This window comes from Eleutherodactylus coqui, chromosome 10 (genome assembly GCF_035609145.1).
Source record: "Eleutherodactylus coqui strain aEleCoq1 chromosome 10, aEleCoq1.hap1, whole genome shotgun sequence".
In the NCBI taxonomy this organism is placed as follows: Eukaryota; Metazoa; Chordata; class Amphibia; order Anura; family Eleutherodactylidae; genus Eleutherodactylus; species Eleutherodactylus coqui.
Genome location: NC_089846.1, coordinates 11,401,498 through 11,428,349, shown reverse-complemented (window position 1 = coordinate 11,428,349; position 26,852 = coordinate 11,401,498). Strand labels below are relative to the sequence as shown.

The 26,852-nt window shown below is 45.6% G+C and overlaps 1 protein-coding gene across 2 annotated transcripts in view; it reads right to left on the bottom strand.

Moving 5' to 3' along the window:
• The window catches only part of COL5A1 (collagen type V alpha 1 chain), a 216,771-nt gene that overhangs the window by 149,758 nt on the left and 40,161 nt on the right, over window positions 1–26,852 (bottom strand). For both annotated transcript variants that reach the window (XM_066580234.1, XM_066580233.1), the window contains exons 2-3: window positions 16,296–16,463; window positions 9,707–9,920 (exon numbers count right to left, since the gene is read on the bottom strand). In XM_066580234.1, the coding sequence (XP_066436331.1) occupies window positions 9,707–9,920; window positions 16,296–16,463 (382 nt within the window). The remainder of the gene's footprint in view (window positions 1–9,706; window positions 9,921–16,295; window positions 16,464–26,852) is intronic.

The window sequence follows — 26,852 nt, the reverse complement described above, 5'->3', positions numbered from 1 at the left end:
TACAGGATAAGTAGCGTATGTACACAGTGACTCCACCAGCAGAATAGTGAGTGCAGCTCTGGAGTATAATACAGGATGTAACTCAGGAGCAGTACAGGATAAGTAATGTATGTACACAGTGACTCCACCAGTAGAATAGTGAGTGCAGCTCTGGAGTATAATACAAGATGTAACTCAGGAGCAGTACAGGATAAGTAATGTATGTACACAGTGACTCCACCAGCAGAATAGTGAGTGCATCTCTGAAGAAGGTTGGGTGTGTGAGAGCTCTGCAGGATCCAGGGTGTGGTCACCACTGAGAGGAATCTTACCCAGAAAAGTCTACAGGTGCTGGGCTTGCTCCAGCCATGGAGTCCCGGACCTCCTCCCTCTGGCTTCGGTCAGGGGGAGGGAGGACTGCACCCCAGGAGGGGAGAACACCTGGTCGGAGTGGCAGCAATGTCACCCTGACTCCCCTGGAGGAGCCCAAGAGGACCCGCAGCCAGAGGAAGAGAGTGGAGGACCATGCGTCAAAACAACGTTTGCAGGCAAGTTGGGCTGATCGCAGGGAGGGCGAGTCTGTAACGGATGTGGCAACCCGTATCGCCAAATATATGAAGGACTATGGACATGTCGGGAGGCAGCTGAATAAATATACGCAGGAGCTGCACGCTGCCCGACATGATGCGAAGCGGGCAAAATCCCGTACCAGGAAACTGGCCATATCACGGCAGATTGAAGCTTGTGAGGAGGCCATTGAGTTTTATGCGGAGGAGAGGGAAAGGATCCTGGAAAGAAGTGGGCCTTTCAAAGAAAAACTGTTAAATGACGAAAGGTTTATCAAAATGGCGTCTGTGAGCAGCGGTGCTATTAAAGAGCGCTCTGCCAGGCACTCCAGCAGCAGCAGCTCGGTGGAATCCGATGCTGCTCAGGATGGTCGAGCTGGGTGCTCTGGAGAGCAGCAATCAGCACTGCCAGGTGGGACTACAGGGCCCAGCATCCCAGCTGAACAGGTCAGCCTGCCCTCCACATCAGGCGAGTCTGATTCAGAGGACACTGATGATAGCTGCAGCAGTAGTGGAGAGGGGGCGCTGATAATGCGGCAGATACAGCTGCAGGAGTCCCCAGAGAGGCTGCAGTCTTGCTATTTCGGGAATGATTTACCCCCGGAGACCTCAAGCAAAAAGAGGAGGAAAAAGGAAAAAACGTATATTGAAGAAAAGTTTGTTTATGTCACCAAGCACTCTGGTTTGGCTGCAAAGTCAAACCAGGGTGGTAACCCTGAGCTCCTAGTCCCGGGCTCTGTGGTGGGTCCGGTGCAGGGGACTGGGGAAGAGAGGGTTAATGCGGCCCAAAACTCCAAGCCCGCTTGTGCTAGTAGTGGGAATGGAGGAGTAAAGGAGGTGGAGAAGAGCATTGGGAAAGCGAAGAGTCGCGGCCAGTCCAGAGGTGCTGGCGCTGTTGGTCACGTCCCAGTGGGAGGGGGGCGTGATCCGGCACCAGGTCCCACCGGTGGTGGCTTAGCTGTCCCCCCTGTGTCCCTAAAGCGCCTTTCCGGTGCGGAGGGGGCGCAGGGGGTGGTGGCTGGGTCTGCCGATCCTCCCACACATGGTAAAGATCCTGCAAGGACAGTTGGAGGAACTACAACTCCTAGAGTGGCTAAGGTGGGCGGAGCTACAGCCACCAATGTCCAGAGAAATGTTGAAGTGCATCTTCAGCCACCCACCGGAAGTGCCATGGACTTGCCCTCAGGGCATAAAGGGAAAGTTAATGGTAAAGATTACATGGGTCCTGGTCCAGCAGCGAATGGAGAAGTGAGTGAGGTAATGGATGCGGCTGTTGGTACCCCTGCTGCCCCTGTTCCTGCTGCCCCTGTTCCTGCAGGAACAGCTGTCCCCGGTTCCCCGGCAAGTATGCCACCTTGTGTACGGGTGGGTGGGGCTTCGGAGGGTAGTCAGGGCGTGGGTCAGGATCCAGTCGCCCCTCCAGCGGCGACAACATCTGGTAGAAGTTATGCCAGTGTCGCCGCTGGAGGGAGGGGAGAGGCGTCCTCCTTGTCTTTGGGCTCTGGGGACGGCGTTTTGCAACAGCGCCTCCTGGAGGCCTTGAGGAGGGGGGAGAGCTCGATGAATGTAGGGGGCAGAGTTGTGGATTTGTCTCTCTGGGTGGAGAGACATGGTCTTGGTGCCTTCCGAGAACAAAGGGGGGAGACTGTCTGGTCCCTGCCGACAACCGGGCAGGACATTGGCCGTAGGAATGTGGCTCGTCTTCAGTGGAGAGGCAATGACGCGTGCCCATCCAGGAGTAAGGTGGTGGAGCTTCTGCTGAAGATGGGTTTCAGGGCAAATGACATCTATGCCCTGATCCACCCCTACGGCTCGTCTGAGTTCGACATCAGCTTTGCTCGCCCGGAGGGCCTGGAGCTCTTCTGGGGGAATTATGAGCTGATGAAGGACGAGCCCGGCTGGCGCGGTTTCGCTGCACAAGTGGTAACCCGCCAGACTGGAGTCAAGAGAGTGACCGTTTTGACTCGTAACGAGTCCCTCTCTTGTTATGATATCATGACTTGGATAAGTCGGTACGGAGAGGTGGTGGATATGCCCAATAAGAACCGGGACGAACACGGCATCTGGTCTGGAGCCTGGACGTTTATGGTAAAACTTAAGCGTTCAGGGAATTCGGTGGCCCACATACCATCCGCGGCCTTCCTTGGCAGGGATCGTATCTTGGCCTTCTACCAGGGGCAGCCGAAGCTCTGTCACAAGTGCGGCGACCCCACACATTTGAGTGCAGCCTGTAACGTCATCAAGTGCGCTCTGTGTGGCGAGGTAGGTCATCTTGCGGCATCTTGTGCAGAGATTAGGTGTCACCTGTGTGGTGACCTCGGTCACCCATTCAGTCGCTGTCCTCGCTCTTTCGCCAATGCGGTCATGGCCCCAGCGGAGGAGAGCCGTGAGGTTGCTTCTGCAGGGGAGGGGACCAGCAGAGGCGATGGAGCCCAGGAGCCAAGGAAGAACAAACATGCTGGGGCAGCCAAGCTAAGGCGCCAAGAGAAGCGCGGAAGGGGCAGGGAGCTGGTAGAAACCCAGGTGGCAGGTGGGTCAATGCTGGCCCCTGCTCCGGACGCAAATCATGTGGCTGAGGCTCCAGGGGACAGGGAGCTGGATGAGGAGGTCAGGAGGATCCAAAGGGAAGAGGATGCCACTTATTCAGATTCTTCCCACTATGAAAGTGTGGGTGAGGGCAAGGATGAGTGGCAAAAGAAAAAGCGCAAGCAGGGCTCCAAGAAAATGAAAAAAAGGGAAGGGAAATCTTCCCCTGCAACGGGCCAGGTGCAGGAAGGCAATCCAAACTCTCCTCTTCTTGGGCTCTCCAACAGGTACCAAGCTCTCTCGTCCTCGGAGGGAGAGGTGCCTAGGACAAGCGTGAGGCCTACAGGGGGTGCTGAGCCTTCCTCTTGTGGGGGTTTGGTGACATCCAGGGGGAGGGCTGGCCCAGAGCCCAGTGGCAAGGAGGACGAGGTTGAGGAGCCCCTTGCCATGGACCTTTCGGTGTCCAAGAAACGTGGCAAGGGGTCATCCTCAGACCCTGATGAGAAGGGGGGTGGGAAGAAGAAAGCCATCTAACTCAATCACCAATGATGGCGGCACCCGCTCCGTTGACGCTGGCATCCATTAATGTTGCCAGCATTAAGTCTGATATGGCTAGATTTGCGGCCTTTGATTTTCTCGGCCGCGTTGAAGCCGACATTTTGTTTTTGCAAGAGACCAGGCTGCCAAATTTGGCAGCTGTGCACAAGGCAAGGAGGGAATGGAGGTCTGGTCCATCTTATTGGTCTCTTGCGGCCGAGCCATATAGCGGAGTGGCGGTACTTTTTACCGCAGCAGTTGAATGCCGACGGGTTATTGAGTTAGAAATAGGGAGGTGCCTGATCCTGGATGTTCTCATGAAGGGACAAGAGCTTCGGCTAATCAACATCTATGGTCCCCAAACCAAGCGGGACCGCAAGGATCTCTTTATGAGGATCAAGCCGTACCTTTTTACTAGTCGGCAGGTGATCTTTGGGGGTGACTTTAACGCAGTCACGAGGACCCGTGACAGGGGAGGCTCCCTAGGCAAGCTGACTTATGATAGCGTCGCGCTTAATAGCATAGCTAGCGAAGCTCGCCTGGTGGATGTCCACATCCGGCACACCCCAGGCCACGCGGGTTTCACCTATTATAGAGGCGAGTGCAGGTCTAGAATAGATAGGTTTTATTTGAAGGAGGAAGCCATCTCTTCACCAGTTTCTGTTGTTGAGGTGGAATTCTCCGACCACTGTCTGATTTTGTTTTCCCTGAATGTTGCAGAGACCCCCCGGATGGGTAGAGGCTTATGGAGGCTGAATTCATCACTCCTGGAGGAAGCAGAGATAAGACAGTCCTTTGAGGATTTTCTGCAGAGCCAGGTACCATTACTGGATCTTTGTAGCAGTAAGTCAGAGTGGTGGGAGATGTTCAAGATCAGGGCTGCGAGGTTCTTCCGCCAGCTCTCTAGCCTCAGGAGCCTGAGTAAGTATCGTCTTTATCAGGGCCTGAGGAGGAAACTTGAACATCTCGTCTCGACTGGAGGTAGCCGCGAGGAGATCTCCAGAGTGAAGTCTTTGCTCAAAGGGTGCCAGTATAATAGGCACGCATCTTTGGTTTTTGAGAGGGACTTCGGGAAGTACCACTCACCTGACCCTTACAGAAACTGCAAGATGTCAGTGAATCGTAAAGTTGTCACTGGACTGATCGACGGTACGGGATCTCTGAACAGGTCCAGATCAGGGATTCTGGAAGTCATCAGATCCTTCTACTCGCACCTTTTGAGGAAGAGGGATCTAGATCGAGATGTGATGTCGGCTTTCCTGGCTGAAGCTGTTCCTGAGCCAGGGGATGACCTCTCCCTTAATGTTTTGACAGAGGAGATCAACATAGAGGAAGTTAAACTGGTGATTGATGGGCTTGCGCTCAAAAAATCGCCAGGACCGGATGGCTTAACATCTGAGTACTATAAGACCTTTAAGGACCTCTTGAGTCCCCTCTTGACTGAGGTTTTCAATGAGTGTCTTTCCTCGGACACTCTCCCAAAGTCAATGAGGAGGTCGGCTTTGATCCTTCTGTCAAAGGGTAAAGACTCGAGCCGTATTGAGAACTGGCGTCCCATAGCGCTTCTCAATACGGACAGGAAGGTTCTGGCAAAAGTGCTGTTTAATCGGCTGGTCAAGTTTGCACCCCGGCTCCTCTCGGGCGCCCAGCATTGCTCTGTTCCAGGCCGTAGCACCTTTAGTGCTGTTCTAGGTGTCCGGGAGGCAGTGGAGCAGGGTAGGGCTGGTCACTGGGAGGGGTACCTGCTGTCCTTGGATCAGGCCAAAGCGTTTGATCGGGTTAATCACGAGTACCTCTGGTCTGTTCTTCTGAGATATGGCCTGCCAGTGGGGTTTGTCAATTGGCTCAGGACATTGTACGTGGGGGCTGAGACTTTCCCGCTAGTGAACGGTTGGGTCGGCCACCCATTTGAGGTTGGGTCTGGCGTCCGTCAGGGTTGTCCTCTGAGCCCCTTGCTGTACGTGTTTGCCATTGATCCTTTCCTTAGGATGATTGATGGTGGGCCTATGGCGGGGGTCGGGATGGATCGGGCGGTGCCGGAAGCCGCCCTCAGGGTGGCAGCGTACGCTGATGACGTCACCGTCTTTGTGTCCTCGAGGGGGGAGGCAGAGTACGTGATGGCAGAGGTGGATCGCTACTCGGAAGCATCCGGGTCCGGCATCAACTGGGATAAGTGCGAAAGTCTCTGGTTAGGAAGGGGAGATCCTACATTTGGTCTCCCGGACACCCTTCCAGTGCCCCAGGACTCGGCTAAAGTTCTCGGCATCAAATTTGGCCGGGGAGATTACCCCATGCAAAATTGGGTGGTCAGGCTCGATGGTGCCACTCAGAAGGTGGCCCAGTGGAAGGGTTGGTCTTTGACCCTTCGGGAAAGGGTTAACCTGATCAAAACATACCTGCTCCCTTCATTCATCTACCTGGGCAGCGTATGCATTTTGCCAGAACCTCTCTGGACCCGGGTCTACAACCTGTTCTTCCTAATGTTGTGGGGGAACAGGTTGAACCTAATTAGGAGAGATGTCACATATCGCACGAGGAGACTAGGGGGGTTATCTATGGTCAACCCCGTGGTGTTTCTCGTAAACACCTTTGTTAAGATCAATATAGGCAACCTCTGGCAAGAGAGGGCTCCTCCGTGGGTATTCTCCTGTTGGGGATGGCTTCGGCCTTTCTTCCAGGAATGGGAGACAGGAGGGCGAGTGAAGGATCTTCGCACGCCGCACGGGCATCTTCCGGCTTACGCTACCGTGGTTCTGAAGATGATACGTCGGTGGGGTCTGGGGATGTGGGAGATCAGAACTCTGTCGAGGAAACTCCTCGATAAGAGGGTTCTGTTGACCCATTTCCAGAAGCCCCTGGCGCTCAAGGACTGCCCAAGTCGGGACCTGGAGGGAGGGTTACGTTTATTGAATTCTGACAGGATCCCCTTGAAGTTTTGGGACTTGACTTGGCGCTGTTTCCACGGGAGACTGTATGTAAGGGGCAACTTGAAGAGCAGGCCACTGGTGGATAGGGGTTGCCCCCGCCAGGAGTGTAGCAACGTACTGGAAAGCATGGAGCATTTCCTGCTTCAGTGTCCCTTTAATACAAAATGAGGTGTACAAACGGGTGGGAGCCTCCATTGGTTGGCCCAGGTTGGCACGCCTCTCGTATGCGGAATGGGTCTATGGGGCATTCGGGGACCTTGGTGGCAGGGACCGCTGCACTTTATTCTTAGTCAGCCTAGTGGTTAGGTTTCACATTTGGAACACACGGTGTCTAGTTTCGACGGAAGAGAAAATCCTCCCCGTGGATGAGGTGAATAGAAACATCCTGGGTGACCTGGTGAAGGTGCGCTCTCTGGATTATGAGAGGTTGGGCACGACTAAGGCCTCTCTCCTATGGAGAGGGTTTGTATTTCGTTAGGGACAGTCTTCTTATTGATAGGGTCTTTGTAGGGACAGAATAGGGAGAGGTAGGGACAGTTTCTCTGGAGTAAGTTTTAGGGAAGGAGTAGGGACATTGTAGGGACAGATTAACTATAGGGATAGTTTTTCTCTATTTGGTCGGTGCCCAGCTTATCATATCCAGTCCTGGTGGAGGGCTGAGTGTGACACTAGTAGAGTTTTTGTTTTCGGTCAAAGATAAAGTATGTACGGCTGCAGGTAACTGAACCTTAGGCTTTCGGGTATTAATATGTAGTGTTGGTTTGTAGTTGTGTAGTATAAGAGATGTTATATGTTATGTTATGTTTTGTTTTGTATATAGGGTTAGGGGTTATAGATAGGTTGGGTGGGGGTTTATTGGGGGGAGGGGGGGGATTTATGCCTCAGCCGTAGCTTGACACGTCCCGGACAATGAACACTGGGCACGGACTGTTGGTGCGGGCGTGGCCCTCAGGCTGCGGCGGGCAGGGTGTGTGTATGCGGTGCAGCTCGGCTCGTCCTGGACATAGACATTGAGCACGGACTTGGGATGCAGGCGTGGCTCCCAGGCTGCACCGTAGGGGGTTGTTTGGGGTGTGTGGTGGTTTGGTCTGGATATAGGGTTAGTTTAGGATTATGTAAGGTTTTATTTTTTTTAGGTGGTGGGCATTAAAAAAAAAAAAAAAAAAAAAAAAAAAACTTGCAAAAAATATAAAAAAATAAAAAAAAAATTAAAAAGGTATTGGGTTGTTCTTATTGTTACTACTTTTGTTATTTGCATTATTGTTATTATATAATTGCTTTGGTTATTAGTCGTTTTCTTTCTTCTTTTTTTGGGATTTCAGGCTGGATCCTGAGAGTTAGGGATGTTTTCTAACATGTGTGTATATTGTTATATGTAGTATGTAGTGTATATGTATTGGTGAGGATGAGTGAGTGTAGTTTTGGAGTGTAGGTTGGTGTAGTGTGCTGTGTGTATTATTTGGACCAGATGGACCTTTTGCTTTTGTTCCTTTGTCCTGAAGTAAGGCAAAGTACAGTTAATATAAGCGATGATTTGTTTTTGTTTTATGTTTATGCCAAGTGAGCGATATTTATGTTCTGTTTATTGTTATGTTTTTCACTTTTATAATAAAAAGATCTACAGGATGTAACTCGGGGTCAGTACAGGATAAGTAATGTATGTATACAGTGACTCCACCAGCAGAATAGCGAGTGCAGCTCTGGAGTATAATACAGGATGTAACTCAGGAGCAGTACAGGATAAGTAATGTATGTACACAGTGACTCCACCAGCAGAATAGTGAGTGCAGCTCTGGAGTATAATACAGGATGTAACTCAGGATCAGTACAGGATAAGTAATGTATGTACACAGTGACTCCACCAGCAGAATAGTGAGTGCAGCTCTGGAGTATAATACAGGATGTAACTCAGGATCAGTACAGGATAAGTAATGTATGTACACAGTGACTTCACCAGCAGAATAGTGAGTGCAGCTCTGGGGTATAATACAGGATGTAACTCAGGATCAGTACAGCATAAGTAATGTATGTACACAGTGACTCCACCAGCAGAATAGTGAGTGCAGCTCTGGAGTATAATACAGGATGTAACTCAGGAGCAGTACAGGATAAGTAATGTATGCACAGTGTGACTCCACCAGCAGAATAGTGAGTGCAGCTCTGGAGTATAATACAGGATGTAACTCAGGAGCAGTACAGGATAAGTAATGTATGTACACAGTGACTCCACCAGCAGAATAGTGAGTGTAGCTCTGGGGTATAATACAGGATGTAGTTTATGATAAGTATTAAGACACATTGTAGCATGTAGATTAATTCTATATATAAACCATTAGATACTTTCTACAAATGTAGGATGGTGTTGCTATCCATGTTCTTTTTAGGTGGTGTCACTTACAGGCCGTAATCTGCTGTTGTTTAGCAATTAGTCCGACTATGAAGTCATTCATTAGGTGGCCTGAATATTTAAACCGGGAATAGTTTTATTTTTGAGTTTATCAGTGATTTTAGTAAAATGAGTAATGAACTAACCCCCACCCCGTAGAGATTTCAGGGGTTAATTAGTTGAAGGGGAGACATCCAATTTGCCGTAGTAAAAACTCTGTAAATCCCTCTCACAGGGTTATAAATGCGCTCTCGCTCCATAATGGGCGCTCTAAACACTATCGAGCAGAACCGAACTCTGCAGAATATACTCTGTTATTTTGCCAATATTCCAGTCAGTTTAATGATGATTGATATTGAAAATCTTTCGTCCCTCTCCCGGTCAGATATCTCATAAAATAAAGCAGACAGCTCAGCAATATCTCTTGTACTTGTGGCAAAATACAAAAAACAGATGCCTAGAAGCCGAGTCCCCCGATGTAATTAATGTGGAGGACTTGGACCGGTCACACAGCCAGATGATCAGCTATCTGATGCTGCGTCCTCCGTGCAGCAACATATTAACTGCCGTCACTGCTAATGAGACTAATATACTCCTGGAATGTGGATGTCTGGGAAGAACGGGGTTTTCTGTGCCAGACCCCCAAAAATGGCCTCATCGAGCCAAAAGACGTCCACATTACATAGAGTTTACTCTTTACAGAAAATGTGCAATCTGCATTAGACATAGTTACACAGTATCAGGTATTTCCTAAAGGTTTTCTATTCTCTTAGTATTTTACTCACTTGCCATCAGACAGGTTAATGCCACTGAAGAGGGGATAGTCCTCGGGGCCAGGCTTTCCCAAGTGGTCTTCGAACAGGAACACAGGTGACCTTCCCAGCTCCACTCCAACCTGCTGGATGCCTTGCTCGTTGTATATGGACATCAGAAAGGACTGGCTTCCCTTTTTGGGTTTCACAGTTATCAAAATGGAAAAATCTTCTGGGAATGTTGTATCTGTTGGGGAAGATGCAAGACATAAGTCAGAATCAGTAAGCGATGCTTGGCCATTGACTGGCGCCTCTCCATATTGCTATCTAGTTGCATTGTTACAATGGGTTCCATTGTTTCGATGAACTTGTCTTTCATTTGTATGAAGGACACGGAGCCTCATAATCAAAACTGACGTTAAGTTCCTGCATGACCTACCTGTTCTCACTGCGTCACCCCATTTTTAGGGACAGGAGAGTCTGGCTCCTGCTCCGACTTTACTCATTTTCTATCGGTGGGGTGCCCGTCACAGGTTCATACCTCAGTGATCCCATTAAGGTTGTCTCTGTCATACATGCATCCTTGCGTATGAATATTTCCTCTTCTACTATCCTAAATTCCCACCCCAGTCATATTCCAGGGTCATGCATGCCCTATGGGGCAGCCTAGGTCTACATGACACACAATAAACTGTACAGCGGTCAGGCTATCTCTTCTCTTTCACATGGACTCTCATCTAACCTCAACTTAAGGACTCCGGCAGACTGGTGAGGGTGATATCGGCCGTGATTCCCGGCCCAATATCGCCCTCGTAATCCTTCTAAAAGGATTACGGCCCTGGAGGAGAGATATTTTCACATGGAGCCTTGCATCCCTACGGCGTTTCCCTTCATCCCCAGCGTGGCTCTCACAACCACAGCAGGAGAAAGTGATGTTCTCCCACTGTTTTCAATGGGGCCGGCGCTGCTGCTGCAGGGGATAAATGTTTTTAGTGGGAAAACCCCTTTAAAAGGACATCTGTCAGCTCGATCATGCTACCCAGGCTGCAGACAGTATGTTGTAGAGCAGGGGGAGCGGAGCCGACTCATATATAATTGTATGGGGAAAGAGTCAATATAACTTATATTTTATTCATTTATATCTCATTCTGAGCTGAAGAGTCCAGTGGGCGGAGCCATCAGTCATTGACAGCTGTGTATGGCTGTATATACAGGGAAGGCTGTCAATCCCTGATGGCTCCGCCCCTTGGACTGTTCAGCTCAGAATAAGCAGAGATATAAATGAATAAAATATAAGTTATATTGACTCTTTCCCCATACAATTACATATCAGTCGGCTCCGCTGCTTCTGCTCCAGAACATGATGCCTGCGGTTGGTACAGCAAGTTCAAGCTGACAGACTCCCTTTATGCCATTCTTGACAGATAATTTAATCTGCTATTTCAAATGAATGAAAACAAAGTGAATGAGGAATTCCATGCAAACCTGAAGAGAACATACTGTACACAGTGCAAGCGCGGGCGAGACAGATTGTCCTGACGCTGCGGGGCAGAAGCGCTAATCATTCTGCAAAGTTTTAATGCATAACAGATATTTCAGGATTGCGCTACGCCTTAACCATCATCTAATTTTGTACTTTTTAGGGTTTCGTTTTTTTTGGTTAAATATTGCTTAAAACTGCACATTTTTGTCTGGTGTTACGTGGGTTTGTGTAAAGGCAGGAGGACACCAATCATATGTTTCCCATCGGCACAGAAATGAATAGTGTAGAGCAGAGGAGGCTACATGATTACAGGCACTGCAAAACCGCAAGGGATATCACTGGCAGAAGACGTGGAAAAGCGTGGTATAACAAAGCGTATAAGGCCTAGCGAAAAAAGCAACACACTGCTAAAATGCAAAAAAAGAAGAAAAAAATCTAAAAAAAAGTTTCCTTCTGCAGCGAGGTGTGCGGATCCAATACCCTGCATAAAATATGAAAAGAGTGCTGAGATGGCTCCAAAAAGGTTGGAAATGTAAACAGGAAAACAGTAATAATTTTCTACACAATTTAGATTTAGCCACTAATAATTCTCGTGTTAGAGGTTTGTATAGTAAAGCCAGTGGATGTAGGACAGATTTATATGCAGTGGGCAACATCCTTACTTTCCATGCGAGTAAATAACTACAATTCTGTACAAGTTTTGCAGCGGGAGGAATGCTGTTCCACCGCCCTCACATGCACCGCCCTCCGACACGCCAGTCATTTACAATGTAGGCTGCAATGTACTAAGAGCTTCCCTTGGGGTTAACCCGACTTCATCCATCCCACATGCCCCGGGGCTCTTGTGCTGTAGTGATCTCGGTTGGAGATCTGTTGGCCCGGTGACCTTACGCTTCTCTGTGCGAGCCGCCACGTCACAAAGGACCAGCTAGGACTCTTCCATTCTTATCAATCAGGATCGTAGTGGTTCATTCTTCCAGAGGTTGAGACTTGTTTCTGTTGACGTAAAACTTGCAGCGATGCCCCCCAAATCCTTACATTGCAGATTTAAAGCAAATTCCTATCGAATTCCAAAAAATCACCAGTAACTATAAATCCTTGAGTCATCCATATCTGACAGATAGATTGTTACTCGGCTATCCCGGAGTCTTGGATGGCAAAGAAGCAATAACTAAACCATGTGACTGGGAAGAACAGCTCGATTAAAAAGGGTTAATGGTTAAATAGTGAGAATTTTTTAAAGTTGCGTATTGCCCTGTATCCTGCCCCCCGACTAAAGCTCTGGTTTTACCCCAGGATTAGTGTTAAAACTGAATGTTCCGCTCTTTCGATCTCCATCATCTCCGGAGTCTTTCACGGCCATCACATGTGCTCAGTGTGAATCTGCTCCAATGGCGGACCTGCCAATTCAGGTGTCTTTTGGTAAATGCCAATGGAGTTGCATAGTGCTGGGCTGTGAGCATAGCGCCCACTACAGGATGTCAGGCGCTCATGGAGTCGGTGTATGACAGTTTGGCCAGTAACTCGCTGGAGGTCATTTTGGAGGGTCCTGATGCTGAGTTGATGCTCTTCTACGGCCCTATCAGCTATCCTTGTGTAACGGCCGTGTCCTGGTATCGTCTCCATGCTCTTGAGACTTTGCTGAGAGACATAGCAAACCTTGTGACGACACATATGGATGCGGCATTCTGGGAGAGCAGGACTACCTGTCCATCCTGAGTGAGCTGCAGGTAGCCCCTCCGATGCTCCTGTTGTCACTTTCATTTGCACCAAAGCAGGTGAAATTGATTCACAACCGCTGATGCTTCGTAAGGCTATTATTACACAAGCGATAGCGGCTGATGGTGCAGCCCGGCGATTAGCGCTATTACACAAGCGTTAAAGGCGCTCGTGTAATAACAGCCTAAGGTTGCTATTGCATGGAGAGCTATGGGCTACCAGTAGCGCCTGTATTTTCCTGACAACTGTTGGGCTGCACCCGTAAGCACAGGTGTTGCCCAGCAATTCGTGTTATTACATGTCGTTAATGCTCATATAATAGTGCTAATTGCTGGGCTGCACTTGCGCTTGTAGGTGCAGCCCGGCATTTGTCTGGAAAATGTGAGCACTATCGGCCAAAAAATGGTATTATACTGCAGTGTTTCTCCAATACAAAATGCAGGCGGAGCTTCGCTGATTGCTGACGGCACCTGGACTCATATTGGTTATACTAAAATTTGGCAAAATTTTGGGTGCGCAATGTCATCTTTAGGTCACTCCCCCTTTTCAACAAAGAAACGCCCCTTTGTTGAATAAGTTGTATAAAGTGGCCAAAAGTGTCTAAAACACATAGTAAATGTGGTACAATGACTGTTTGGCAATTTTCTGGAGAAATTTGCACCAGAAAACTGTTGAATTTCCAATAGTAAATCTGCCTCATTGAATCCAATAGTAAAGCAGTAAGCTCCCCCTAGTGGTGGCTGCAGACAGACAGAAGTTGTTTCTATGTCAGAGGATTTGGTGCTTTTTTTTTTTAGACAAACGGCAGTCTGACCAGTAGAAATATGTAAGAAATTAATCATTATTTTTTAATGGCCCTGACGGACATTCCCTTTAAGACTCTGACTAGGGCCGAGGTATCGTACCAATGATTCCAGAGACTTGTTTTTGTGTTCTTGCTCTTCTCCTTCCTTAGTACTTACTATTATAATATATGCACTTGCTACAACCAGATGATTTGTTCTGATGTTCATCTCCTTTAGTGTTCTTCAGTTTCTAGTTCAGGCGGGATGATACTTTGTATCTGTAAAGTAAGAAGCTGCTAATGGGGACTTGTAGATTTCACTACATTGTGTGCTAATAATGGAGCTCCTGAGATGATATTAGAGGCATCAATCTAGTAATAACCCTGAACACGGGACATTTGGCAGCGCTTCGCGGAGTACAGTTGGGCTCAGGGGACTGGAAGGCAGAGGAAGGAACCTCCTGGATTCGATGTTCGGCTCCTCATTATCAGGATGGCACCTGGTTTGTTATTTAAATGAGAGGACACAATGGACAAAAGCAGCTTCACCCCATTACGGAGGGAAAAACGCTCTTATTCAATGTAAATCGACGAAAGGTTATGTTTTTGATAGCTACAATAATAGGGGGTCAGTGCTTTATTGTAAAACTAAATGGTATGAGGCTGAATAATGACTTTCTACAGCCAATCTACAGTGCAGAAGAGGTCGCCCAATACCCCAGGCAGAGAGGGCAAACCTCTTCCTTAAAGGTACAACATCGCTATAAATGTGCATTGTTCAGCGCAATCCTCAGAGGTAAGGTAATAAGTCAAAGGCTTTCTTTAGGATATATATGGCTATATGGATATATATATATATATATATATATATATATATATATATATATATATATATATATATATATATATGTATGATGTCCTGATGTAATAATGTTCATGGTCGACCGAGTATAACTAGAAATGCTTATATAATATATGGCCAATTATAATATCTTCATTATATTGGCAGACTTCTGACATAAAGGCCCATTTAGACCCAACGATTCTCGCTCAAAATTCGCTCTAAGCCATCTTTTGAGCAAGAATCGTTGGTTCTAAACACGCGGCCATCGTGCAGTTTTCGTTAACGCTTCGCTCATCGTTGTCTTTCAGCAAGTTGAAAGACAGCGATGGGTCTTATCAGGACCACACGCTGAGTTCTCAGCGGAATACCGCTGATACCCCACTCTGAGAACACAGCAGGAGTATGCAGAAGACAGTGCTCCAGCTGTGTTCTCTATACCCCGCTCGGAGCGCTCAGCTGTATACCGGTTGAGCGCTCCAAGAAGACAACAGCTGTATGCAGAAGATAGCGGCCCCCCATGTCTTTTGCATACAGCGTGAGCCTTCACACACTTAGGGCTTATTTAGACGTCCCTCTCTCAGTGGCAGGAGGTGGGCCGGGAGCAGTGCACTGAGCTCCCGCCACCCCCACCCCTTGCCACTATTTGCAATGGCAGGGGGTAGGACAGGGGCGGAACTTAGCTCTGCCCCTCCGAAACAGTGGTGAGGGCCGGAGAGGGGGCGGGAGCTCAGTGCATTGCTCCCAGCCCGCCTCCTCCCACTGCAGAGAGGGACAGCGTATATCAGCTGTGCGTGAAAATCCGATATATGGACATCTGAATAAGCCCTCATGCAAAGTGACCGCTCAAAACGGTCACTCAGACTGCCATTTGAGCGAATTTTGAGCGATCATCTTGCCGTGTAAATCCACACAATGATTATCGCTCAAAATAAGTCCTTTGAGCGAATTTTGAGCAATAATTGTGTCTAAATGGGCCTTAAAGGGGTTGTCTCGTGAAATCAAGTGGGGTTATACACTTCTGTATGGCCATATTAATGCACTTTGTAATGTACATCGTGCATTAAATATGAGCCATACAGAAGTTATTCACTTACCTGCTCCGTTGCTAGCGTCCCCGTCGCCATGGATCCGTCTAAATTTGCTGTCTTCTGGCGTTTTTAGACGCGCTTGCGCAGTCCGGTCTTCTCCCTGGTGAATGGGGCCGTTCGTGCCGGAGAGCTGGTCCTCGTAGCTCCGCCCCACCACGTGTGCCGATTCCAGCTAATCAGGAGGCTGGAATCGGCAATGGACCGCACAGAGCCCACGGTGCACCGTGGGAGAGGACCCGCGGTGCATCGTGGGTGAAGATCCCAGCGGCCATCTTGGTAAAGGAAGAAAGAAGTTGCCGCAGCGCGGGGATTCGGGTAAGTAATAAACTTTTTTTTTTTTTTAACCCATCCCTTGGGTTTGTCTCGCGCCGAACGGGGGGCCAATTGAATAAAAAAAAAACCCGTTTCGGCGTAAGACAACCCCTTTAAGTCATGTTACTTCTGTGTAATGTACATCAACTAGAATCCAGAGCATACCTGCAATACAGGTACAGGTTGGAACACTACAATAAGTTTTGGGACGCCTAAATAGAACTTCGGTGCTCGAAAGCTGAACACTTGCAGAGCTGTTCCCATTGTGTATGAGATCTCTCTGAGGATAGAACGTCTTGTAAGTATGCCAACAATTAATACAATGGTGGTACAGATCTTCAAGTAATCATCAAACCGGGTTCCTACAATTAACTGGCATTCGTAGGTCTTACCTGGAAACAACTGCTTGGTGGGCGCGCTGAGCTGTGCATTTTTCGAGACCCTGTAGGCCACATCTGGTCCCTTTGTTGATTTTCTGTTCGAACAAAACCCTGTTGTCTTTTTGACTCCATCAGGTAAATTGTGAAAATCTAAAACTTTCAGAACGTCTGCTGGTTGACCTGTGAGAGAAGGAGAGAGAGGAAACGTCAGGCTCCAAGTCTTGGTTCATACCCTGGTAGCTTCATATGGTGTTTACAGACATACAATCCTCCCGCCGGCTATGAAAAGGTGTTATGAGATTCGTGAAGAAAGGTCTTCTTTGGCGCCACGAATTCTAAATATGAGCTAAGCAAAGTCCTTCTCCCCAATAAAGGGCCTTTTACACAGGACCGAAACGGTTTTTGACAGGTAATCGGGCCAGGTACAAGTGCCAAGGACCAACCAGCGAACGAGCAAAGGTTCATTCGTCAGTCGATTGGCTTGTGTAAGCAAGCCTAAAAATGTTTGCTAGCAATGACAGCTCTATGGGGATGAACAATCATTAGCCAATCAATAGTGTAAAAGCATCCTGTTCTTCTATTAAAGGCAACCAAGAGGTGCTAATATCCTGATGAGCGGCCACCTCATACCTCATTCTCCGCATACACCCGACCAAGTGTTTACTCATAGATTTTTGTTTTTTTTACACATTTATATAGGGCATACTTATTAAACAGTCTACGTTCAGCTATTACTATGTTTTAGGAGTGTGAGGGGATACTGGAATACCCAGAGGAAACCCATGCAAACACAGGGAGAACATACAAACTCTATGCAGATGTTGCCCTTGGTGGGATTTGAACCCAGGACCCCAGTGCTAACCACTGATCCACAATGCAGATAACAGCTTCATAAAGTGCATGTCAAGGCTGGTGAAACAGTCATTGTCCTCCTGTAACTCAGGCCTGTCTGCTTTACAATCGATGAGCTTTAACAACTCCGGCTACAACCCAGCCGTCTAGTTCTGACGACTCCACACACAATCAATACATCAGCTGGAAAGCGCAAATCAATTTAAGCAGCATTTCTCGAACATGGGCTAAAATGAAGAATACTCTTATAGGCGTAAAATAACATGTCCATTGAGATGCAGAGGGAGCCGGAGCTGCATACATGGGGATGGTTGGGGGGCTGCGCTGTCCGTGGGCTCGGCCAACTCACATAGTCAATTATGTTAGGATTAGTAATTGTGTCAGTATTTCCCACACCTAGAGGAGGACGAGGGGAGAGACTGACATGCTGAAGGCCCTTTCCCGCATGCATGACCAAGTGCGAACATTTGTTTGTCCGGTCATGGAATCCTGTACATACGCCCATGATCAGCCAATGAACGCTTGTCCGCTGGCTGGTTGGATCTTTTATAGGGGCATACAAATGCTTGTTTGTTGGCATCACATCTGGCAGTGTAAACAGGGGCATGTGCTGCTGGTGAATGCAGTTTGTATGGGGGGAAACAATTGTAGTAACGATGGCTCATCCGCATAGTAGCGATCATCTTCCCATTTAATCATCTTAATGAGCACTGCTATGTTGTCAGTCAGTATTCAATGCTACGGGCAGAACAAAACCATCCGAGTTACAAGATGTTGCAATTGGAATGGTAACCAAACATTTTATTAGCATTAAAGGGGCATATCCTCTGATCTGACATCGGGCGTAGAGAGGCAAAAATGAAGGCTGGGCAGCCATTGTTGGGGCACCCATGAGCATCGTGCATGGGTCCCAAGGGGTTGTCCAATTGTAAACTATTTATGGCCTATTCTCAGGTCAGGTCACCAATAGGAGATCGACTGGGGATGGGGGGGCATTGCTCAGGCCTCTCTCCAATCAGCTGCCAGCTGAGGCCAGCCTGCTTGTATGATGAGGTGATTTCTGCAGGAAGCAAACAGCTCCGCTCTTACTGCAGAGGCCAGAACTGGTATTGTAGGCTAAGGTCCCATTTATTTTAATGGGAACTTTGCCTGCAACACCAAGCATGGCCACTGCAGGGGGAATGGAGCTGTCTGCTTCCAGCAGTAATTGATTCAGTGCATGAGTAGAGTAGCCCAGTGAGCAGCTGATCAGCAGGGGTTCTCATAGGATAGGTTAGCAATAGTAAAACCTAAATATAGGCTATAAGTATTTTACAACTGGACAACCCCTTTAATTACAATAGGACCCAAGCACTATACTTGCTGGGCACCAGATAGTACCCAGTGTTGTGTTTCTGCAAGTCCAATGTCAGATCAGGTTGGACAGTGTGCCAGGACACTAAATATATTATATCTATCTACGAATCCCCTTTTTTGGTTTTGGGTGGAGGTAGCCTTCATTGGATGATTTATTAATGAGATGCGAGGCCACCCTCACACATGCACTTTTTACCACGATTACCATTACCAATGATTTCAATGGGGCCTTGCAGAACTAAGCTCAAACGCGGCGTTTTCTAACACTGTGATTCTCAAGTGTCGACTGCTCTATTTTAGTGCATTTTCACACCTTTTAACACCCCTCATTACCCATCACAATGACAGGCTGCCTTAAAAAGCGCTGCGGACACAATGGAACGTGTTCTAAAACGGTGGTAAAAATCACGGCAAAACGCTGTGATCCAGCTTGCGGTGTTTTGCTTGGCGCTGAGTGGCCTAAGGGTGCATTCTGGTGTCAGAAATGAATGCAGTTTTTTAATTGTCTTTTGAGCCAAAGCCTGAAGTGAATCCAGAAGGACTTCTACTCCTTCCCATCAGATGCACTTCTGGTTTTGGCTTAACCCCTTAAAGACCAGAGTGTTTCCATCCTAAAAGGAGCAGACAATTTTTAGCAATTTTTGGACCCATGGGGCGGCTTTCTGGCCTGACAATTATTTTTGTAGGGCTGTTTTCTAATATCTTTGTTCACTGGTATTTTTTCCATTTTTTGGGGGGGAAGCAGTGCCGCCTCCTATATTCTCAATGAGTGCTATGTAGCCTGTAAAAGAGGCGACGGAAGCAGTAAGAAGAATGCTTCTGCATTGTCCTTCTGCTCGATTGCAGGAGCTTTAATCCCTGGCTGTATTTTTACCCAGTCCCAAGCACCATATATTTCTAGGGGGGGTCGTTATCGGGTAAAAAAAAAAAAACACATGAAAAACACCAGATGAAAACCTGCATGTGCAACGAGCCTATAGTGCAGATCCAAAAATGTGAATGAAGTAAAGAAAATTGCGCCAATCTCCAGTACCACACGGCTTCCCCCACAGTAGATCCCGGCAGCCGGCTCGCTTTCACATAATCCAGGACTTTTCGTTTGAAGGGCATGAATTGATGAGTTTGTGAAGCCCTGAATGATGTCTAGGAGGCTGACGGCGCGGTATAATGCAGACATACATAACGCAAGAGAAATGTCAGCTTGGGAACAGAGAATTAATACATCTCTGGCACTAAAAAGCTTCCAGTGACATCCACAATTTGTAACATTCCACGGTGCGGAACAATGAAGCAGATTACCACATCAATCAAGAGGCAAAATATATTAAAGCAAGCAACTTCGCTCTTAATTATCTCTAAAATAACAGAATGTCACATCCAATATCAGCGCAGCTTATTCTGATCTTCCTTATGTCGCTGCTTCCCCCGGGTGACCTTATTACCTGGAAGAGGGGTTTTATCATCCGAGACACAACAGACAGCAGTCCTGCGGGGGGCAGAGGGCATACTACGTCACTACTACAGCATGTGCCACATGAGGTAATGGTGCCAACCTGTACCAAACACCAGTGCCAACCTCGCAATCCTCTCTTGTTACCCGAAGACTCATTCTTATGTCTCTGTCATAAGAAATGGTGTTTTGCCTAGTGAATGGAGGGCAAGGGGGCTCATTATTAGTGACCGATAGGTGCTGAATTAAGGGTCATTTGAGCCACCTACATGGGCGAATGAGATATTGGGCCGAGTGATTTGTAAAAAAAAATCGTGCTTGTATTCTTGCAATTTTCTATGCCAGGGCGATACGATTTTTGCGACTAAAACGCATTGCATTACGTGCAGTTTTCATGTACAGGAACATCGCATGTTTTCTCAATAGGAAACTGCAAACAATAAACGATGCATTCCAAAGAAAATGCGATGCAGTGCGGGAAAAAAAATAAAATAAATCGCTCATGTATACGACTCAATTCATATTCATGTAAAAGCGGCCTTAAAAAAGTAGTATGTGCAGATTCAAAGCCCATTTTTGACCCCCGTAAAAAGGTTTAATGTGGTCACTAAGGGGTTAAGGCAGTACGAACTACAACCTTCCTCTGTGGTCAGGTGATTCCGTTCACCTGTATCTCTCTGGGATTGGCCTCTCTATATGGGTTACTGTATGGATTCCTTATTTCTGGGTCTGACATTCCACTTCTGTTCTCCAATTGCAGGTAGAGACCTCCCAAGTCTCTATAGTAGGAGCAGCCCGCCTCCGGGGAGACCTCACTGGAATACAACTTGTAGTTATTGGACTTTGGGAGGCGTTTGATTATAGGTCACATTCCAGCCGTCAAAGTATTCCATAGCAAGACGACAAAATTGCCACTCGAGTCAGGAGGGGACATCCATCATACCAGAAAGACCCCAGCCGAGTAACTACAGACAGGGTGACCCTGCTAAGAATACCCGCCGCCATGTTTCAGTGTAACAAGTAAAGGACGCCGGCAGGAACATTTGTAGCAAACGGGATGAGGATGATTATTTAAAGCGACTCTCCAGCCCGCGGACAAAAATGTGTCTTAGATCACCTGTGCCGTCCTTTATTCTATTCCATTGCCAATCTAGTAAATCCTCTGGCCCCTCTCCAATCCTCTAACATGGCGCGGTGCCCTTGCCACTATTAGAGGCCTGCTGTGTATTATTAGTCAGACAGACAGCGCATGTTGATTTCTGATTGGTTAGGGTCGCTCATGTGAGCAGTGCTAGCTAATCACTGATGGGTGTAAGGTCTTAGACTACCGATGGGCCATCAGTCCCTAGTGTGCATTAGGGCTCACAGACGAATGTGTCCCATGTTATATGCAGTGCTAAAAGCCCATTGATTTCTATTGGGCCAGGTTTACTTGCTGTGTACTGCAGATTTTACATGGGACACGTGTGAATGAGCCCTTAGGTATTCTAAGAATTGCCACGGCCAACTTGAACATATGAACAGGGACCGCAGGGAGATTGAGCTGGGAAGAGAATACCAAACAGTAATGTAACTTCCTCCTCGGTCTCTGCAGACATTTGGTCCTGGGACTGGAGGGTCGCTTTAGCAGCAATACCTCCAAAACTTTAAAACTCCTCTGTATCCATGTTTTACACGAACTAAGCCGCAAGACTTAATAAAATCTAGGAGAGAACCTCAGAGTCCGTTGAAATGGTGACTATATTGGTTCTCATCCAGCTTTCCCCAAAACACAGACACCAATGTCATATTCTGGCATCATGACAGCCAATCAGCACAAGATATAACAGGATGCATCTCATCCTCCTCCCGGTGTCCAAATAAATCGGACTTCCCAACAGAAGTAAATTCTGGAAGCTGATAACTGCATCTCAAGCTCATCAACTCCGCAGCTGTGACTTGTAGCAGAGCCTATAAATGCAGCTTCATCTTCTATCCTGGGAGGCAAACGAGCCAGGAAAAGAGGGAATGGACAGGATATCAGTAAAAAGGGACCATAGTAATTATCATACACAGTGCAAGAGCTCGGCTTACGCCTTACGTACACATAAGAATTCAGACAAGGCTTGCCTATAATAATGCCCCCTATGTGAAACAATATAACTACTATAATACTGCCCCCTATGCACAAGAATATAACTACTATAATACTGCCCCCTATGTACAAGAATATAACTACTATAATACTGCCCCCTATGTACAAGAATATAACTACTATAATACTGCCCCCTATGTACAAGAATATAACTACTATAATACTGCCCCCCTATGTACAAGAATATAACTACTATAATACTGCCCCCTATGTACAAGAATATAACTACTATAATACTGCCCCCTATGTACAAGAATATAACTACTATAATAATGCCCCCTATGTACAAGAATATAACTACTATAATACTGCCCCCTATGTACAAGAATATAACTACTATAATACTGCCCCCTATGTACAAGAATATAACTACTATAATACTGCCCCTATGTACAAGAATATAACTACTATAATACTGCTCCTATGTACAAGAATATAACTACTATAATACTGCCCCCATATGTACAAGAATATAACTACTATAATACTGCCCCCTATGTACAAGAATATAACTACTATAATACTGCCCCCTATGTACAAGAATATAACTACTATAATACTGCCCCCTATGTACAAGAATATAACTACTATAATACTGCCTCCTATGTACAAGAATATAACTACTATAATACTGCCTCCTATGTACAAGAATATAACTACTATAATACTGCTCCTATGTACAAGAATATAACTACTATAATACTGCCCCCTATGTACAAGAATATAACTACTATAATACTGCCTCCTATGTACAAGAATATAACTACTATAATACTGCCCCCTATGTACAAGAATATAACTACTATAATACTGCCCCCTATGTACAAGAATATAACTACTATAATACTGCTCCTATGTACAAGAATATAACTACTATAATACTGCTCCTATGTACAAGAATATAACTACTATAATACTGCTCCCTATGTACAAGAATATAACTACTATAATACTGCCCCTATGTACAAGAATATAACTACTATAATACTGCTCCCTATGTACAAGAATATAACTACTATAATACTGCCTCCTATGTACAAGAATATAACTACTATAATACTGCCCCTATGTACAAGAATATAACTACTATAATACTGCCCCTATGTACAAGAATATAACTACTATAATACTGCCCCCTATGTACAAGAATATAACTACTATAATACTGCCCCTATGTACAAGAATATAACTACTATAATACTGCTCCCTATGTACAAGAATATAACTACTATAATACTGCCCCCTATGTACAAGAATATAACTACTATAATACTGCCCCCTATGTACAAGAATATAGCTACTATAATACTGCCCCTATATACAAGAATATAACTACTATAATACTGTTCCCTATGTACAAGCATATAACTACTATAATACTGCCTGCTATGTAGAAGCATATAACTACTACAATACTGCCCCCTATGTACAAGAATATAACTACTATAATACTGCCCCTATGTACAAGAATATAACTACTATAATACTGCTCCTATGCACAAGAATATAACTACTATAATACTGCCCCTATGTACAAGAATATAACTACTATAATACTGCTCCTATGCACAAGAATATAACTACTATAATACTGCTCCCTATGTACAAGCATATAACTACTACAATACTGCCCTCTACGTACAAGACTATAACTACTATAATACTGCCCCCTATGTACAAGAATATAACTACTATAATACTGCCTCCTATGTACAAGAATATAACTACTATAATACTGCTCCCTATGTACAAGAATATAACTACTATAATACTGCCCCTATGTACAAGAATATAACTACTATAATACTGCCTCCTATGTACAAGAATATAACTACTATAATACTGCCCCTATGTACAAGAATATAACTACTATAATACTGCCCCTATGTACAAGAATATAACTACTATAATACTGCTCCCTATGTACAAGAATATAACTACTATAATACTGCCCCCTATGTACAACAATATAACTACTATAATACTGCTCCCTATGTACAAGAATATAACTACTATAATACTGCCCTCTATGTACAAGAATATAACTACTATAATACTGCTCCCTATGTACAAGAATATAACTACTATAATACTGCCCCATATGTACAAGAATATAACTACTATAATACTGCCCCCTATGTACAAGCATATAACTACTATAATACTGCCTGCTATGTACAAGCATATAACTACTACAATACTGCCCCCTATGTACAAGAATATAACTACTATAATACTGCTGCTATGCACAAGAATATAACTACTATAATACTGCCCCTATGTACAAGAATATAACTACTATAATACTGCTCCTATGCACAAGAATATAACTACTATAATACTGCTCCCTATGTACAAGCATATAATTACTACAATACTGCCTGCTATGTACAAGCATATAACTACTACAATACTGCCCTCTATGTACAAGACTATAAGTACTATAATACTGCCCCCTATGTACAAGAATATAACTACTATAATACTGCCTCCTATGTACAAGAATATAACTACTATAATAGTGCTCCTATGTACAAGAATATAACTACTATAATAGTGCCCCCTATGTACAAGAATATAACTACTATAATACTGCCCCCTATGTACAAGAATATAACTACTATAATACTGCTCTTATGTACAAGAATATAACTACTATAATACTGCCTCCTATGTACAAGAATATAACTACTATAATACTGCCTCCTATGTACAAGAATATAACTACTATAATACTGCCCTCTGTGTACAAGAATATAACTACTATAATACTGCCCCCCTATATACAAGAATATAACTACTATAATACTGCCCCCTATGTACAAGAATATAACTACTATAACACTGCCCCCTATGTACATGAATATAACTACTATAATACTGCCCCCGATGTACAAGAATATAACTACTATAATACTGCCCCCTATGTACAAGAATATAACTACTATAATACTGCCTCCTATGTACAAGAATATAACTAGTATAATACTGCCCCCTATGTACAAGAATATAACTACTATAATACTGCCCCCTATGTACAAGAATATAACTACTATAATACTGCCTCCTATGTACAAGAATATAACTACTATAATACTGCCCCTATGTACAAGAATATAACTACTATAATACTGCTCCTATGTACAAGAATATAACTACTATAATACTGCTCTATGTACAAGAATAGTACTACTATAATAAGGCCCCCTATGTACAAAAATATAACTACTATAATACTGCCCCCTATGTACAAGAATATAACTACTATAATACTGCCCCCATCAAATACACGGTCATGCTCAGTTCAGGCAAGCATGCATGTGTTTCCAATGGGAGGAGAAAAGTGTGTCCACTGCCAGTCACCGCTGGTGGATGTTTATTTTCCCTGAGTATAAGACATCGGCGTGTTGAATTTATCCCAACCCCTGATATCTGCTAAACAAATATATATTTTTAGATGAAATACTTTTTTATTCATTTATTTTTGTCAAGTCTTACATATAAAAATTACAAGACCAAGTATACAAAACCTACAAATTTTAACTCAGCTCTAAAATCCCACTCTTCCTCCCAGGAAGAAAAAGAAGGAGAGAAAAGAATCTAAAGTCAATATTTTTTTAAGCCTAGCTGATTACAGTAAGGGCTTTGGACGCTGAAGTTCTCGGTTGTCAAGTCAAACATATAATATGCATCAGATAGTTGGCGGGTTCGGCCAGCTGTCTAATGTGTCTGTCTAGCTTCAGATGTGAAGAGGTTGTCAAGTTGTAAACTACTAATGGAGTGTCCTAAGGATAGGCCATCAATAGAAGATTTGTGTGGGTCAACTGCCCCGCTGATCAGCTGTTCACCGAGTAGCTGGGCTCATGCCCACTGCCAATCAGCTGTTTGTGCTCCTTCACTAAGCTGATTTCTGCAGGAAACTTTGTGTTACGTCCGTGTGGCACTCTGGATCCGACACCTGAGGCACGTCAATGTGCACATGGAACAATAAAAAGGTACAGTGAACTGTGTACCTGGGAACAGGACTCACGGACAGACATAACACAAAGACAGACAAATGCTCAAAACACTCCCCTGCATACCTGCGCGCATAGCCAGATGGAATAACTATAGAATGTACAAAATATTAGTTCGTATTTTGGCCAAGATACTTAAGCCCGCGAGCCCACTTCAAGGGTCCTAGTTGTCTCATGGGACCCTTCTCTAACATGACAACTAACCGCAGGAAACCTGTCTGCAAGCGCGGTGATCGTCCTGATAAGGACGGCCCCACACTGGAACCTAACTAGCCCAGAGATGGTAAAGGATCCAAAGCAGGACAGGACACAGTTCACACCAATGCACTAGGGATTGCATGCAACACAGAACAGAGCTGTTCACATCACATGTCTGGCCACCAGCACAGACATAAAAGAACACATCACTATTCACAGACATATACACTGAACATGCCTGTTCACAGCTGATGTCCGGCCACCTACACAGACACTGAATACATCACTGTTCACACCTCTACACACACAACACATTACAGGCATGCAAGAATCCCAAACCCTAGAGTGAAGGGATACCAGCTTCCTCTTGAAGAGGGACTGATATATTTTATATATATATATATATATATATATATATATATATATATATATATATACACACACAGCAGACCAGTGGAGATTGGCTGGCAGGAGAAATCCACACCCTGCCAGCACAAACATGCTATACCTGCAAACCTGTGGAAAAACAGATCCCAGCAGCACAACCTAACACTTTGCCTGTA